This window comes from Mastigoproctus giganteus, chromosome 12, assembly GCF_048544385.1.
Source record: "Mastigoproctus giganteus isolate SK-2022 chromosome 12, ASM4854438v1, whole genome shotgun sequence".
NCBI classification, from domain to species: Eukaryota; Metazoa; Arthropoda; class Arachnida; order Uropygi; family Thelyphonidae; genus Mastigoproctus; species Mastigoproctus giganteus.
The window spans coordinates 135874563-135893063 of NC_143586.1; the positions used below are offsets into that span (position 1 = coordinate 135874563).

The 18501-nt window shown below is 41.0% G+C and overlaps 1 protein-coding gene across 2 annotated transcripts in view; it reads left to right on the plus strand.

The window, feature by feature from the left end:
• LOC150077445 (chromatin remodeling regulator CECR2-like) overlaps window positions 1–18501 on the plus strand; it is a 285275-nt gene that overhangs the window by 234699 nt on the left and 32075 nt on the right. For both annotated transcript variants that reach the window (XM_090386312.1, XM_090386313.1), the window contains exon 13: window positions 13321–13423. In XM_090386312.1, coding sequence (XP_090242438.1) covers window positions 13321–13423 — 103 coding nt within the window. The remainder of the gene's footprint in view (window positions 1–13320; window positions 13424–18501) is intronic.

Consider the following 18501-nt stretch of genomic DNA (forward strand, 5'->3'; position numbering starts at 1 on the left):
GTTTGAAATAATATTTTCAGTGAACAAACAAAAATAAATAATAAATAATGATCCTAGAAAATAGTGGGCATATACACAGTAGATGAACTTTAATAACAAAAAACATAAGTCAATGTCTGCATTAACTAATAAAATTTTAGGACAGAAAGTTGTTGTTATTTGGTTTTTTAGGCGCATTAGCAACTAAGGCCATATTGCTCCGGGAATATGCGGTGGTCATTCCCTGACCTTTCCACATCCTCCGTATTTGGTGGTCACAGGTTCGAACCCTGGTCTAATCAAGAAGCGTGTGCTACGCATTGCTGCTCCTGCCCACCTGGCTACGGAGGCACCTAGGAGGAGGACAAAAAGAATAGAGAAGAATGTCAGAGGGAATTCTTCATGATATGAGATGTTATCGTAATGATGCATTCACTCTAATAATCATGTCTCTGTTAACTTATGCCTTTCATTATAATAGGTTAGCTGGATCTCTGTGTGTGTGTGTGGGTCATGTTTAGCATTGTAGCATGATAAGTAAAGTCTCATTGCTTGGTCAGATATTATAGTGGAACAGAGGTTTCTGATACAGTCAATAATAATATCATTCATTGTTTTCGAAATATGCCTAACTCACATTAAAAGTGTACTTTATTATTACACAGTGCAGAAAAAATTATCATTATTGATATCACTTTCTGTGCCTGTTTGATTTATTTGGTTTTGTTAATTAATTGACGATCTGCCACATGCCTTGATTCTCTTTCACCACCCATCCGTGAGAGCATGCAGTTATTCTGGTGCTCAGTGGTAATTATTTTATGTTGATGAGATGCCTAGATCAGAAGAAATCAGGATTTATTATTGAAGTACTAATCTAACAGCTAAAGGTCTTACTATTCATAAATAAATTACTTCTGTGGAAGACTTTAGAACTTGCTGCCGGTACATCGTTGTTGATAGCAAACAGATTGCAGCATTTTAGGCTGGAGGGAAATCCCGGATTGTTGTTTTTATTGTTAAATTTTAGGCACGTTAGAACAAATACCACACTGTTGGTTTGTTCAATGACTAGTTTGCATGTTGTGCATGCTGAAAAAACCGGAATATCTCATGTGGGGATGGGACCACTCTATCTGCTTGACATCAGCTAACTACAACCTCAGCTGAAGGGGACTTTAGAAATTCCTTCAGGCATAGACAGGAATTGAACCCTGACCTCTCCAAATGTGTGACAAGTGGTGAAACCACTGTGGTGTCTTGGAGGACAAAGCCTGGATGATTGAAAGATTATGGCTGATATTCACATGCATGGATGTAGCGAATGCGGTGAATACTGCTGCTACGATTGCTAGAGTCACAAAAAAGGAGTCAGGAATCAGAGGAAGGTCATTGGAAACCTTATATGACTGTGTTTTCCTAACAGTTGTCACCTATGGAGCACGTGTTTGATTAGACTGTGCCTTGCAAAAAATAAATGTCAGAAAAATGTACTCTGTACACCGAACAATGTTATTGAAGCTGTCCATTTCGTGCTAATTCTACATGCTGAACTGTGTCTAATGATATGCTCTGCAGTTGTAACTGGATGCATGTCTATAGATTTGGTTCTTTTTAGCAGCATGTGTTTTTTTACCTGTGGCGATGAATTACCCATGAAAGAAAGGGCATTGAGATAGATTGCAAGGTGTTTTATTATAAGCAGGAGAAAACCATATCTGGACCTTAGTTGGTATCTATTTGGCAGGTCCGGTGGAATGATAGTAGAAAAGGAAATATCACCAAAAAATTCTTTCTTGTTGTGAACAAGGAAGGTGGGGTAATGCCACATTGGTTCAGTCCAACTCTACAGACAATGCTCTCTCTCACAGGCCATGGGTCATTGTATGCTAAGTTACATGAATTAGGGATAAGTGAGCGTATGCACTGTTTGTGGACTTAACAAAAATTTGGGAATGTCTTACATGTGTGTCAGGAATATGAACACCTCAGAAGGACTTTGTTGAGCAGGCTTCACACTTGCAGTTCTTGGAGCCTGGATGTGAGGAGCAGCTTGTTGCTACAAAAGAGAATTTTGTGGCTTTTCACCTAGGTAGTAGATGGCTTATCAGCTGGTTCCGTACCACTGCTTTGCTTGTTGGAGGCTTGAAGTGGTGAAACTCATGTTTGGTCTCCGGAACAAGGTTTCAGGAATCCCCTCACCCCGCCTTCAACCCATGCACGTTACTACTACTAATACTAACAACCAGATAGTAGATTCTCATCAACTGGTGCAGTACCAATACTTTGCTTACTTGAGGCTTGAAGTGATGAAATCCATGTCTTCAGAACAAAGTTTCCGGAATCCATCTCCTTCAACCCATAGGCGCCTCCGTAGCCAGGTGGGAAGGAGCAGCAGTGCGTAGCACACGCTTCTTGATTAGACCGGGGTTCGAGCCCGTCACCACCAAATACGGATGATGCGGAAAGGTCAGGGAAAGACCACCGCACAACCCGGAGCAATATGGCCTTAGTTGCTAATGCTCCTAAAAACCAAATAACAAACAAACAAACCTTCAACCCATGCACGGTACTAAGTACTATAGATTTTGATGCCTTTTGTGTTTGGTGTTTTTCATAACATAAAAAAGAAAAAAAGAAAGAAAGAAAGAAAAAAAATATATCTCTATACATTAAAAAAGTTTTCCTCCTAGTGATATTTATTCAAGCCAATGGAGGAAGAGGGCAGGGCAATATGTCACTACGAATACAATTTGTATTTGCAGTGATGTCACCAACCTTGTGCACGTGCTTCCCTGTCTAACATTTGATGTTCCATCGTAGAGTTTTTTGTATATTATTGAATATTGTATACAGCATTTGTAAATAATTTAGTACTTTGTAAATATTTTAGTCCTGCTCTTTCGGATGCAACAATATTCGTCATGAATTATGGAACCGGAAGCAAAAGGCCTAGATAAGCATTTGGAGTGAATGGGTAGGTGAAATGAGAAGCGTTTTTTTTTTTTTTTTGCTGATGCTATATAAGCATTCTTTCTTGTATCATATGCATCTTCTAATGCTAATTCCTTCACACTCTTTGCACCTAGCAACACACACACAAACATCCTACTTGGCTAGATCATATCCTGTTACAGAAGTTCCACAAACATTTAACAAGTTGCACATTTTTTTAGGCTGTGTGGCTTTGAGCAGAATCATCGTCTTCAGTTCTTCCTCGAGCCAGAGCACCCCTGCTACTTTGTGCCCGTTGGTTTGCTGCTCTAGCCTGGGGCATGATTTCAGTTTGAATGCAATTGATTAATAATAAAAATTAATAAATTTAATCAATTAATTGTCAATACTACACTAATCTGATAGATTCCTAAATGCAGTGATACATATTATGCTATCTAGTTTTACGCTATACCTAACTATTAGGCATTATGTTTCAAGAGTAGTGTGATACTGGACAAGCATTGATGAGGTGTTTGTTTAAAGTTTTAAGTTACTTTTCTTCTCCCACTAGTTCAATAATAACCTACATTCTTATCCTAGTAATTTTGAAATATTTATTATCACTCTTGCAGAGTAAAGATGGTTACACAACCCCATTGAACATTTGTGGCATCCTGAGGTTGATGTCAGGGGAATATGGTGGAGCATAAGAAAAGCTTGGAAAATCCTAAAACCGTTCCTGAATGATGTGGGCTCCTTGTGACACGGGGCATTGTCATGTTGAAAGAGTGCCACTGGATACACGGTCACCATGTAGGGCATCTACATGGTGACTGTGGAAACAGTGCCAAGATACAATTTTGGGGTGTGTTCAGTGGTGATGAGGGAATCCAGTTGATACCCATGAAAACATCTCACAAACCACAATAACACTGCCACCGGCTTGTTTTCATTCAACTGTGCAGTCTGCTTGCATCTGTTCACCTGCTCACTGACAAATATGCACCTGACCACTGACATGATAGAGCTGGAACTGATTCATCAGACCAGGCAACTGTTTTCCAGTCATCCAGTGTCCACGGAAAGAATGGTGCTCACTGCAGGCAGAGGTGCTAATGAGAGTCGACCAACATGGGCACATGAACAGGTCTTTTACTCTGGAGCCCTATCTGCACGAGCATCCATTAGATGGTATGCTCAGAAATGTTTCTTTGTTTGCCATTAATTTTGGGGTTGTGAGCATTCTGTAGTCCCAGACAGCACTTGCCAACTGCCACTCACCCTGACTGTCAAACAGGTGTGGTCGACCCGTCCTGGTACATTGGGTGGTTTGTGTGCCACATGTTTACTACAGTGGGCATCAAACCGTTGACAATGCCTGCGGTTGCTGAGATGCTGTTCCTTGCCTTTTTAGTGCCACAAATTATTCCCCCCATTCAAACTCCATCAGGTTCTTTCCTTTCCCCATTGGACAGGTTTCATACTGATGAACTGACAAGCATTACCTGTTCTATAACTATTCATGCTTCACCAATCAGTGATGTCACTCCTAAATGCAGTGGGATGCACCTACTTGTGTTGACAGGGTGTTATATTTTTATTTTCTCTTATTCTTCTCTCCTCAACGTGGGCACCTGTACGTGGTGAGGGGACCTCCCAGTGACGCTGCTCGACTTCCAGACTAGCATCACTGGGATCCAACGCCCACAGCCTAGGTTCCAGGCTTACATCAATGGAATCCGGCGTGTTTGCCGTGCGCTGCGACCCGTGGAAATTCGGAAAGGGGGATCCTGGTGGTTGAGGGGCCCCGCTTCAATACACCACTTTGGCCCCTGCTTCGACAAGACAGGTGGTCCTGGAAGGCCCGGCTAGGATCAATCGGCTAGTAGGCTCGCCTGCAAGGGTCAACCGTGTCAATGCCACGCCCCTACCCTCATGGTCCGAGGGACAGGATTCATGCTGGCGGCAGTGCGGGTATAGTGTCTGGGTAGCCCTGGCGTCCCACTCCCGAGCGCATTTATTGCATGCCGGGTAGTGGGCGTCCCTTTGGGCTCCATGGTGGGTGGGGAGCCCGGGCACTGAACCATAGAAAAAACTTCATGAATCCTGATAAACTTACTTCTTCAGGGGCCCCAACCCGGTCCCTATCAGAAAACATTGACACAGATACAGATAGCAGTATTGCTAAAAAGAGGCAGCGAGCCGAAGTAACATCAGGGCCAGTCCCTCGGTTCTTAATCATGCATTCTACCAATGAGACACCGATTGGTAAAATGTCGCCCTTTTTTATTCAAAAAGGGTTAGATGGGTTAGCAGGGTCACCCAAATCAGTTAAGAGGCTCCGTTCTGGAGACCTCTTAATTGAAACCAAAACTGACAGGCAATCAGAACATGTACTCCGAACAACATCAATCGGAGGAATCCCTATAACAGTGACACCACACAGAACACTCAATTCATCGAGAGGTGTCATTTCGGAGTGGGACCTTCTCGACGTAACCGAGGAGGAAATCTGCTCCGAATTAAAACTACAGGGAGTCATTGCCGTCAAGAGAATTACTGCGCGAAGGGATGGAAAAATAGTTAAAACCAGGAGCGTTATCCTGACTTAACTCTCCTAAACCTCCTGACGAGATTAAAGCTCGATATATCAACTGTTCAGTGCGTCCATACGTTCCGAACCCTTTACGGTGTTTTAAATGCCAGAAGTATGGACATTCTCAAATGGCCTGCCGTGGAGTCCTTGCATGCGCTCGATGCGGTGCAAAGGACCACGAAACAACAGCATGTTCGGCCGCAAAACCCACCTGTATTAACTGTGAAGGCGAACACCCGGCCTATTCACAAGCATGCCAGAGGTGGAAAGAAGAAAAAGAAATTCAACGGCTGAAGGCAGAGCTAAATATATCATACCAGGAGGCAAGGAAATCGGTCAAACCCCTGAATATCAACAAACCTACCTACGCCCAGAAGGTAGCAGGGAGATGTTCCGTCGGAACTCAGACGGACATGACCATTCCTCCAAAGGACTCTTTCACTCCCATCGCGCGGTATCTCTTAAGCTCTCAAAAACCTGCACAAAAGGACCAATCAGCTGCCACTCCTATATCGGTACCTCCTAATGCTCCACAAGTTCCAAAGGTAACTATGAAAGAAAAGAATAAGAAAGGGGAAGTCCCCCCTAGTACCCAAGAAAAGATGGATGTCGAGCAGAAGGAGGCACCCGAAGATTCAGTCTTGGAACTCTTTGCGGAGGAGGAAATGGACACGGGACAGCGTCCATTCTTCCCCAAAAAAGATAAATCCAAGACTGATAAAAGTAAGCCCTCAGCACCTCGGAAGCCGCCTGATGGACCCACCAAGCCAAAATAATGGCTAAATTCCTACAATGGAATTGTCATCGATTCCGGCGAAATATTGATGACATCAAGGCCCTCCTGCAAAAGCACGAGCCAGTTTGCTTTTGCTTGCAGGAGACATATCTAAAGGCAAATGATGATCCCACCATGTATAACATCACAGTTTTTCGAAAGGATAGAATTGCGGATGGCTCTGTACATGGGGGAGTGGCTATCCTTGTGGGTAACCAGACCCCAGTGCAGCCCTTGCTAATTACAATCAGCATAGAGGCTGTTGCAATTCGCCTTTCAGTGGGATTTTTAATAACTGTGTGCTCCATCTATTTGCCACCTGAGACTGACATCACCCAGGCCGACCTTGATGATCTTCTAACGCAGCTGCCCCCCCATTTCTTACTTCTTGGGGATTTTAACGGACATAACACCCTGTGGGGTAGTGCTAACATCAACGGAAGGGGACGACTCATAGAGCATATGCTAAATGACAATGACCTTTCCCTTCTAAATACTGGAACAAACACCTTCTTCCACATGCCTACCCGTACTTTTTCTGCCATTGATCTCTCTATCTGCTCCCCTTCTCTACTCCCTTCACTCACTTGGGAAGTGGAGGAGAATCCATACGGAAGCGATCACTTCCCCGTGATAACCTTGTTACACAGTGGGAGACCATGTCTTCCTTTTAGGTTACCACGGTGGAAGATAGATCAGGCTGACTGGACTGCCTTCCAACATCAGGCAAATTTTGATCTTAGCACAGTCAGTCAAGAGCCTATCAATGATGCAGTTAACTACATCACAGAAAATATTGTCCAAGCAGCTGCGAATGCTGTTCCAAAAACATCTGCCCGGTTTCCACCATTTCCTAAACCTTGGTGGAATTCACAATGCACAGCAGCAAAAAAGGCTCAAAACAAAGCGTGGGGGATATTCCGCCGATATCCTACCACGACCAACCTTATAGCCTTTAAACGTGCACGAGCCAAAGCACGATATATCCGCCGTCAGAGTCAAAAGGAATCATGGATCCGTTTTACATCATCTATTAACCAGTCTACCAACTCTAAGGTAGTCTGGGATAAAATCCGGAAAATGAAGGGAAAATATACATCCCACCCTTCGTCAATCCTAGATTATAATGGATGCGCTATTGCAGATCCAACTGCAATAGCTAATTCTCTTGGGGAAACATTCTCTAACATCTCTGCAACATCTTCGTATTCCCCAGAGTTCCTGGTCCTGAAATATAAAATCGAAAAACAGGCACTTAGCTTTAAAAATAAAGCATTTATCCCTACAACAGGGATTTCACTATTCAGGAACTGGAAAGAGCCCTCGCTCTTTCCAAAGCAAGTGCCGTTGGGCCAGATGGCATCCATTATGAAATGATTAAACATCTATCACCAAAATCTATGGATTGTCTGCTCCTTCTGTATAACAGAATCTTTACTGAAGGGCAGTTTCCGGACTCCTGGCGAAAGGCAATCGTTCTTGCCTTCCCTAAGCCAGGAAAGGATCCAAAAGTCACCACCAACTATCGTCCTATTGCTCTGACTAGCTGTCTGTGCAAAATCCTGGAGAGAATGGTTAATTCTCGTTTAATATGGTATCTCGAATCAAATGACCTTCTCTCCAACATCCAGTGCAGCTTCCGAAGGAACCGGTCCACTTTGGACCATCTTATTAGATTGGAAGCATCCATCCGAGATGCTTTCCTAAAACGCGAACACTTGGTGTCGGTGTTCTTTGACATGGAGAAAGCGTATGACACAACTTGGAGATTTGGCATTTTAAAAGATTTACATAGCCTAGCCCTTAGAGGGCATCTCCCCCTTTTTATTCAAACTTTTTTAGCCAATCGATCGTTCCAAGTTCGTGTGGGACTCTCTCGCTCCTTTAGCCAAGAGGAGGGAGTACCACAAGGATCAGTATTAAGTGTCACGCTTTTTGCCATCAAAATAAATTCCATCACAGAACAACTTCCTCCGACTGTAAACAGTGCCCTCTATGTTGATGACTTTAGCATTTTTTGTCAGTCATGCAACATGAGGGTTATTGAAAGACAACTGCAGAAAGCCATTGATAGTCTGAATTCCTGGGCACTTGCTAATGGCTTCAGGTTCTCGCCGGAGAAGACCGTTTGCGTACACTTTTGTCGCAAGCGTAATCTTCATTCTGAACCTGAATTAAGGCTCGGACAAAATGCTATTCCAGTAGCAGCGAACACAAAATTCTTGGGACTCATATTCGATAAAAAACTAACCTTTTTGGATCATATCCGTCAACTCCGCACAAAGTGCACAAGAGCCCTTAATATGCTCCGCTCGCTCTCCTCCTTATCTTGGGGTGCAGACCGATGCACCCTTCTACGGCTTTACCGTGCACTTGTGCGATCCAAATTAGATTATGGGTCCCAAGTATATTCTTCAGCCAGAGACAGTGTACTTCGATGGCTGGATCCTGTCCCTCATCAGGCTATACGTATCGCTACTGGAGCATTGCGAACATCTCCTGTCCAGAGTCTATACGTCGAAGCAAACGAACCACCGTTATCGTTTCGACGTAAGCAGTTGTCTTTAAAGTACGCTTTAAAACTGAAATCCCTGCCAGACCATTCTACGTGGCCCTTCGTTTTTGAGCCACGATAGGAAAACTTGTACAAAACCCGTAAGACTGCCAATCGTCCTTTTGGTATTCGCGTCCAAGAGCTACTCAATGAACTCAATATCAAGGTAGACAAGGTTGCGCAAACATCAAAGCAACCCTTTCCACCCTGGCATGCTCGTGTCCCGGCATGCGACTTGTCCCTTAGACATTGGGGAAAGACGGACACTCCATCGTCGGTCTACCTGCAGCTTCATTCAGCACACAGAACTGAATATTCCGACTTCGCGCCAGTCTACACAGACGGTTCGAAGTCAGAATCATATGTGGGATCTGCTGCTGTCTTTACCGACAGCACTGTATCAGAGCAGATTCCCTCTGAATGCAGCATATTTACTGCAGAGCTGCACGCAATTGAGTTAGCCTTGGATCAAATTAGTAAATGCCAATACCAACGGTTCATCTTATATTCCGACTCTCTTAGCATGTTACAGGCTTTAATATCTGTGAGGTATAATCCTCATCCAGTTCTGTCTAGCATCCAGCAGAAGATTCACGTTCTCCATGAACGTGAATATGACATCCACTTCTGCTGGATTCCCGGCCACATTGGGATTAGGGGAAATGATTTGGCTGACGCCGCAGCCAAATCAGCAATTCCCAATAATAACCGCTGCCTGTTAGTCCCCTATACAGACTACAGGCAAATAATACACGAGAAAATACATTCCCAATGGCAGGATTCGTGGAATAGACAGACTGTGAATAAATTATATCAAATTAAGCCTGTAATTGAACCGTGGCAGTCAAGTCTGCGCAGGAATTGTAAGGAGGAAGTTGTTCTTGCCCGGACCCGCATAGGACATAGTCATTTAACTCATTCGTTTTTGCTGAGGGCTGATGATCCTCCTATGTGTGTGTCCTGTGGCACAATTCTAACGATTAGACACCTTTTAATTGACTGTCCAGTTTTTAGCAATATCCGTCTTACCGCTTTTAATCATCTGACTGAGCCGCATACACTCAGTCAGATTTTATCTGACAATGACAACGTGTCTGCTGTTTTTAGCTATTTTAAATTAATAAAAGTTTTTAATTGTATTTAATTTATGCTATTGTTACGTTTTTATTGATTTATTTTTTATATCTTTGTTATTATATATCTGGACATGGTGGCCTTACTAATTAGGTCACCGAGAATTTAAAAAAAAAAAAAAATTTTAAATATTACCTAGTCATGGCGCATTATAGCCGTAGCTGCTAATGCACCAAAAAATCCAAACAAACAAACAAACAAACAATCTTATTCTTCTACAAATTTTGTAGATGAGTAAGAGAAATTTACCTCAATGTGATATGTAGAACACTTCCGTATGATAGGGTTGTCAAGGACACTACTGACACTATGCTGCTGCAACAGGATCTGGAAAGGTTGAGCAGATGGGCTGAGAGGTGGCAACTGAAGTTTAACATTGACAAATGTAAAGTACTACACATGGGAAACAGCAACCCCAGAGCAACGTATCAACTCTGTGGTACTACACTGACAGTGGTAGAGAATGAAAGGGACTTGGGGGTGGTTGTGCAGGCAGATATGAAGTTCTCTGAGCAGTGCAGACGGGCTGCAAGAGTAGCTCATGGAGTATTGTCAATGATATACAGGAATTTTTCCAGCAAGGATAAGGAGGTGATTATTCCATTGTATAAGGCAATGGTCAGGCCACACCTATGTATACAGGTCTGGAGGCCTCATTTCAAGAAGGATGTAGAGCTGCTGGAACGAGTACAGAGAAGGGCAACAAGATTAGTGAATGGAACAAAGGGGTGCTCTTACGAAGAAAGGCTTAAGTTTTGCAAATTACAGTGTGTGGAGACTAGGCACCAGCGAGGTGATCTGATAGAGGTGTATAAAGCCTTGAATGGTTTGAGCATGCTCAGTGCTGATGGGATTCTTCCTCTAGCTCAGAAAAATCACCTGAGAGGGCATAAATTCAAATTGAGGAAAGACAGATGTAGGATAGACGTGCGGAAATTTGCCTTTAGCCAACGGGTGGTTGATTGGTGGAATAGACTTCCATCCCTTGTGGTGGAGGTTGATAGCCTAAATAAGTTTAAGGCTCAGCTGGACAGGTATTTTGAACGAACAGAGGGATGAAGTGGAAGTGGGTTTTTTTTTTTTTTTTTGACTGATGCTGCATAAGCTTGCTTTCTTGCATCAAATGCCTCTACTAATGCTAATGCTAATACCCTCCAGAAATTAAAATGAGTATAACATTAACGCAAAATTGATTAAAAAATCAATTTAACACAAAAATTAATTTTAAAATTTTTTAAACTTTAACATAAATTTTAAAAAACGATTTTCTTTCCTGAGGCTGACAGAGTTTTTCGACTATGTTGTGATCATGGGAATGAAAATTACAGAGTATGTGTGAGCATGAATCTTAAATAGAGATTATTTGTCTTTGCATATATGGACGGCGAACATTAATAGAATTCTCGTGTAATTTAATTTCAAGGTTTCTTCAATTAATAGTCTCTTATAATTATGTTGGACACTAAGTATTTTGGCCTCGTTGAATAAAAATGTGTGGTTTTCATTAACAGCATGAAAGGCATGTTTGAAATTTTGCATATTTAACGTTTTAACTACAAAGTGGAGAAGAATAAGAGATACAGTAAACCCCCACTATTCGCGGGCGTTACGTTCCTGAGAAATGTCGCGAATACCGAAAACGCGAATACTGAGTTATGGCTCCCATAGTAATAAAGGGGTTCCATTCCAAAGTATAAAATACATAAGAAAAACTAGTCTAAAATTTTGTCCATGTATGTATTATATGTACCTTCATAATATGACCATTAGAAATGCAACCATATGGCATCAAAATGAAAATAAGAAACAATTTAATATTACATGTAATATTTATTAGAGATTTCAAACAAATCTTTCAAACCAGTGCCTTTGCTAGCTAAAAAACTTATCCCACCAGTGCTATCACCAGTTTTGCTAAAGTGTTGATAAAGGAGTTTTGCCTTTTCACGAATGATGAGTGAATTTAACGGAATTTTATTTTGAGTTCGGTCTTCTATCCACAGATTTAAGGCTTTTTCCATTTTTTCTAATTTAACATCACGAGTTACTTAAGCAATTAGCATCTTTTCACGGACACTACGACGGATTTCTTGATTGATCGTACTGTTGACTCATTGATTTTATAATGTTTTGCCACTGAGGAAACACTTTCACCATTAGAAATTTTGTCTAATAACTCAATTTTATTCGCTAATGTCATCACCTTCTTTGATATTTTCACATTTCCCTCGTTATTCGTAGCCATATTTTTGTACGGGTTAGAAAGAACTTGTCCACAATAAAGTCACTTTCTTCCATTAACACACTCGAAAAAGTCTGTTTTACACACTGCAAAACAGTAGATTTATCACTTTTGTAAGCATATAAATTTATTCAATTTATAAGCATATAAACTAGAAAAGAATAGCGAAAGCTTAAAAGTATAAGCATATAAATTAAAAGCAAATGACGAAACCTTCCATGACAAGCGCATAACACATACTAAACAAGGATTAGCGAGAAACATCCACGCTCACGATTTTGTCACCCCTCTCCCTCCACCCACTGAGCGCTGTTTTGACCGGGAAAGATAATTTTAGCCACGCCCATGTTTTTTATGGCAAAAATATTCACGGCGCTTTAAAATTCACATTTTTTTTAGGTTTCATTTTATATTAAATCAGCGATCGCGAAACCGCGAATAGTGGGGGTTTACTGTATTTCTGTTTTATGCCTAAAAGGTTTTTTGTAAGTTTCAACATTTTGTTATTTTTTTAAATAAATGTGTAAAAAAGCATATTTTAAATTTTTTATTAAAACTTAAGTTATATACAATAAATGCTGCAGTCCATTAAGAAAAGATGAAATATTAGCAGTATTCAAATTCATAATTCAAAAAACATCTTCCAAAAATTAAAAAGAAAGTTGTGCACATGTCAAGTGACACCCTATCCCCAACGATTTGTGGGGGATAGGGTGTTACTTCATATTGGACACAACTGGGTTAAATTTAATATAACATATTTGGTATACAAAATTACATTTTGATGTTATGTACGAAAAGTAGAAAAATTTAATGAATTTTCATTTCAAAAATTACACAGAAAAATGTTTTTGACAAGATTCACTGCCTTTTTTTTAAAAAAAGAAGGAATGCATTAACACACATTTTGGGAGATAGAAGAATCCTTTTGCAGAGTGCAGAAAACTAACTGAAGCAGTGTATGCCACCTACCAGTTGGACAGTCAAACTCTGGGTGGAACAGAATGCACTTGTGCATTTTATAAAAAAAGTTAGAATTAGCCTTATCATTTAAAAGCCTAGTTTTCATAAATAAATTAATATTAAGCTTCTTTTCTTTATAGATATCCTTACATTTGGAAAAGGAGCTACAACAAAGCTTTTATTTAAAAAGGGAGAAAACTTCCAAATTGGATAAATATGATGTCTTAAATGGAACAAAAAATGGTAAGTGTTTTGTTCTTTGTTTAGTTCCATTTTGTCTTTGTGTAAAAAGGTTTTTCCAAATTGTCTTCAGCCAAATAAATCAGTAATTATATAGTTATACAATTTATAAGCAAGGTAATTAATGAACTGATCAAATATATTTAATAAATATTAAAAACAGTATGGTACATAGGATTGAACCCTGTATATACTCCAAAAAAGCGATAAGTGTTTGCCTTTTTATTTTATACTTTATCTTATAGTTATTATTACGCTGGTTGTTTTTATTTTTAATTTAGATAGAGTTTTTGTAGATTACTACTTAATATATGTAAAACCGTTATTTTGTTCGAATCTTGCAGCCATTGTTTTTGTATAGAGTAGTAGGGAATTCAAATTTTTAATTGTGATAACTAGGCAGCTCTAACGTACATATAATTATATAGCGTAATATGCATCGCTGCATTTAGGATTCTATTAGATAGCATAGTATTCACAATTAATTTAAAATATTATGCCCCAGACCAGAGCAGCAAAGCAACGAGCACAAAATGGCAGGAGTGCTGTGACTCAGGGGAGAACTGAGGGGGGCAATTCTCCAACGCATCACAGCCTAAAAAAACGTGCAACTTGGGAAATTTTTGCCTAACTCTATGGAACAGAACATGATCTAGCCAAGGAAGATGTCTTTGTGTGTGCCAGGTGCAGAGAGTGTCTAGAAATTAGGCATCAACTCAGCGTTCTATTGGGCATCTATGAGAGCTTGAGGTGTAGGGTAGATGCCCTTGAAGAAATTAATATGAGGGGCCCGTCAAGCTCTCAGCTGCAAAACTCAACGCCAGAGCTTACTCCTGGGCATCAGGCAACACAGCGGCAATCTCCAAGGCAGAATGAGCTGGTCCCAAAGGAACTAGTAGTTGTTGGTGACTCTATTGTCAGGGAAACGGGGAACATGCTTTGTAAAAAGGATAGGTGGAAAAGGGTATGTCTGCCAGGAGCAAAAGTTGATGATGTAAAGCATATATCACTGCACTGATATAGCACATGCACTGCTTCTATTCATCTTCTAAGGGCACAAAAGGTGATATTGTTGTACATGTTGGCACCAGTGATATTAAGAGTAGGAGATCTGCAGATTTACTTCACAAGTACAGGTCAATGTTGCAAAAAAGTCATGAAATAGGGTTAAATTTGAAAGTGTCTGCAATTCTGCCCAGACACGATAGGAGGGAGTATGTGATGAGAGCCTTGTCGATCAATTCAACCCTGGAGAGATTGTGCAAAGCTGAAGGGATAGAATTTTTCTCAGCCTGGTCTGTGCTTGTTAACAGGAGGGACTGCTTCTAGAGGGATGGGATACACTTAAATATAAAGGGTGCAAGAATATTTGCTGATGCTATGGAGGCAGAGTTAGGTGGGTCAGAAAACTGCTAGCTTGTGGGGGGATACACAGACTAATAGATAAACAATAGCTGCTGGCAGAGGTTAAAGTGATTCTTGCACTGCTTCTATTCAAATGCAATTGAGCAGCAACCTGAAAAGCAAGGCAATGGGGATTTCCAGGACTTCTGAAAGTCATAGTGGAACAAGTAAATACATGAGCTGTGTTAGGGTAACTAAGAGTAGATACAGGCACATGTATACTTGCATGTACACCAATGCTAGGAGTATAGTTAATCAATTTGTTGAGCTTGAAGTGCTAGTTAAGACATCAAAGGCAGATATTGTTCAGATATCAGAGACGTGGTGTCACACAGACATAAGCAGTGCAGAAATGGAATTTGGGGTACAATGTGTACAGAAAGGATTGACAGCAAGGGAGAAGGAGGGGTTATGCTGTTAGTTAAGAAACACATAACAATCTAAGGAAGTGCATCCAATTGATTTGGTGGACAACGCAATGTTGAGTCTGTTTGGTGTGACATAAGCACTGGGAAAGGAAAAATGAGAGTAGTTGTGTGTCTTATAGGCCTAATGAATCTGATGAGTATAATGAGCAATTGTGCAGAGAAATCAGTGTCTTATAATGGGGGATTTTAATTTCCCAGAGATTGACTGAAATTTGTGGGTTGGAAAACAATAATCCACAAGGCTTTTGTGGATTATTGTTTTCTACAGCAGCATGTTCGGGAGGCAACTAGAGGGAGTAATACTCTTGATCTGATTATCAATAGTGATTCTTCATGCATTAAGAATCTGCAGGTAAAGGAACCACTAGGTGGCAGTGATCACAGTGTGCTGAAGTAGGATTTACTCAAAGAGGTAACTACCATCAGCGGTAAAGGGAAGAGTTTTTGCTTTCATAAAGGCGACTATGGAGGTCTGAGACAGACCTCCATAGTCACCCAAATGTATGATATCAAAAATAATTTTGATATCCTATATTTGGATTTCAGGAAAGCTTTTGACACTGTTGCGCCTGGAAGACTATTGTACAAATTGGAGCAGAATGGTATTAAGGGTAAATTGCTACAATGGATAAAAGGATGGTTAAGTGCGAGAAGACAGAGTGTAGTAATCAATGGGTGCTGCTCTTCTTGAACTAATGTTATTAGTGGAGTCCTACAGGGTTCGGTGTTAGATCCACTGTTGTTTTGTATATTTATCAATGATATTGATGAAGCAAGGCATAACTTCAACATTAATCAGGCTTAATGTCGAAGTTTGCAGATGATACAAAGGTTGGCAGGGTTGTTAATGACAGTAATGGCAGTGTGCTACTGCAACAGGATCTAGATAATTTGGGCAGATGAGCTAAGAAGTGGCAACTGAAGTTTAACCTTGACAAATGCAAAGTATGGGTAGAAGTAACCCCAGCGAAACGTACCAACTATGTGGTACTACACTTAAGGTGGTAGAAAATGAAAAAGACCTGGGAGTAATTGTGCAGGCAGATATGAAGTTTTCTGAGCAATGCTGCCAGAGCAGGTCATGGGGTTTTGTCAATGATATATAGGAATTTTGCTAGCAGGGAAAAGGTGGTGATTATCCCTCTGTATAAGGCAATGGTCAGGCAACGCCTTGAGTACTGTGTACAGGTCTGGAGACCTCATTTTAGGAAGAATGTAGATTTACTTGAGCGTGTACAGAGAAGGGCAACAAGATTGGTGAGGGGAATGAAGAGACCCCTCTTACCAAGAGAGGCTTAAGTTCTGCCAATTGCAGTGGCTGGAGACTAGGCACCTGCACGGTGATCTGATTGAGGTGTGTAAGGCCTTGAATGGGTTGAGCACACTGAATTCTGATGGAATCCTTCCACTTGTTCAGATTACGAACATAAGGGGGCATAAATTCAAATTAAGAAAAGACAGATGTAGAATAGATGTGCGGAAATTTGCCTTTAGCCAGCGGGTGGTTAATTGCTGGAACAAACTTCCATCTGTTGTTGTGGAAGTTTGATAGGTTGAATAAATTTAAGGAGGAACTGGACAGGCATTTGTAGGGAATGGTGTGGTTTTTTTTTTTTTTTTTTTTTGGCTATTTCTGCATAAGCTCATACAAATGCTTTCTTGCATCACATGCCACTACTACTACTTTGTTGGGTCCTCAATTTATTGAATGAGGAATGGTCCATCTCCTTTTTCTTTTGAACTGTTTATTCTGGCTGGAAGATGGAAAGGATTCATTTTGGTGTTCTCTCAAAGATTCATGTTTGTTGTGTGAAATGTGCATCTAGGGTTGGGTGATATTTATTTCATCATTAGCATTAGTAGAGGCATTTGATGCAAGAAAGCAAGCTTATGCAGCATCAGCCAAAAAAAAAAAAAAAAAAACCCACTTCCACTTCACCCCTCTGTTCGTTCAAAATACCTGTCCAGCTGAGCCTTAAACTTATTTAGGCTATCAACCTCCACCACAAGGGATGGAAGTCTGTTCCACCAACCAACCACCTGCTGGCTAAAGGCAAATTTCCGCACGTCTATCCTACATCTGTCTTTCCTCAATTTGAATTTATGCCCTCTCAGGTGATTTTTCTGGGCTAGAGGAAGAATCCCATCAGCATTGAGCATGCTTAAACCATTCAAGGCTTTATACACCTCTATCAGATCACCTCGCTGGTGCCTAGTCTCCAGACACTGTAATTTGCAAAACTTAAGCCTTTCTTTGTAGGAGCACCCCTTTGTTCCATTCACTAATCTTGTTGCCCTTCTCTGTACTCGTTCCAGTAGCTCTACATCCTTCTTGAAATGAGGTCTCCAGACCTGTATACAGTACTCTAGGTGTGGCCTGACCATCGCCTTATACAATGGAATAATCACCTCCTTATCTCTGCTGGAAAAATTCCTGTATATCATTGACAATACTCCATGAGCTACTCTTGCAGCCCGTCTGCACTGCTCAGAGAACTTCATATCTGCCTGCACAACCACCCCCAAGTCCCTTTCATTCTCTACCACTGTCAGTGTAGTACCACAGAGTTGATACATTGCTCTGGGGTTGCTGTTTCCCATGTGTAGTACTTTACATTTATCAATGTTAAACTTCATTTGCCACCTCTCAGCCCATCTGCTCAACCTTTCCAGATCCTGTTGCAGCAGCATAGTGTCAGTAGTGTCCTTGACAACCCTGCCAACCTTTGTATCGTCTGCAAACTTGGACATTAAGCCCGATATACCATCATCAATATCATTTATAAATACAGAAAATAATAATGGACCCAACACTGAGCCCTGAGGGACTCCACTAATAACATCAGTCCACGATGAGCAGTGTCCATTGATTACCACTCTCTGTCTTCTCCCCCTCAACCACCCCTTTATCCATAGCAGCAATTTGCCTCCAATGTCACACTGCTCCAATTTGTGTAGCAGTCTTCCATGTGCAACAGTATCAAAAGCCTTTCTAAGATCCAAGTATATAATATCAAAGTTATTCCCTGCATCCAGTTCTTTTGTGACTGCATCATAGTATCCAATCAAGTTGGTCAGGCAAGACTTCCCCTTAACAAAACCATGCTGTGTCTGAGCTATAACTGAAGTCTTGTCTAAATGATCCTGCAGTGCTTCTTTAACCAGTGCCTCCATTAATTTTCCTGGAACAGAAGTTAAGCTCACAGGTCTATAATTACTTGTGTCAGCCTTTGATCCTCCTTTGTGAAT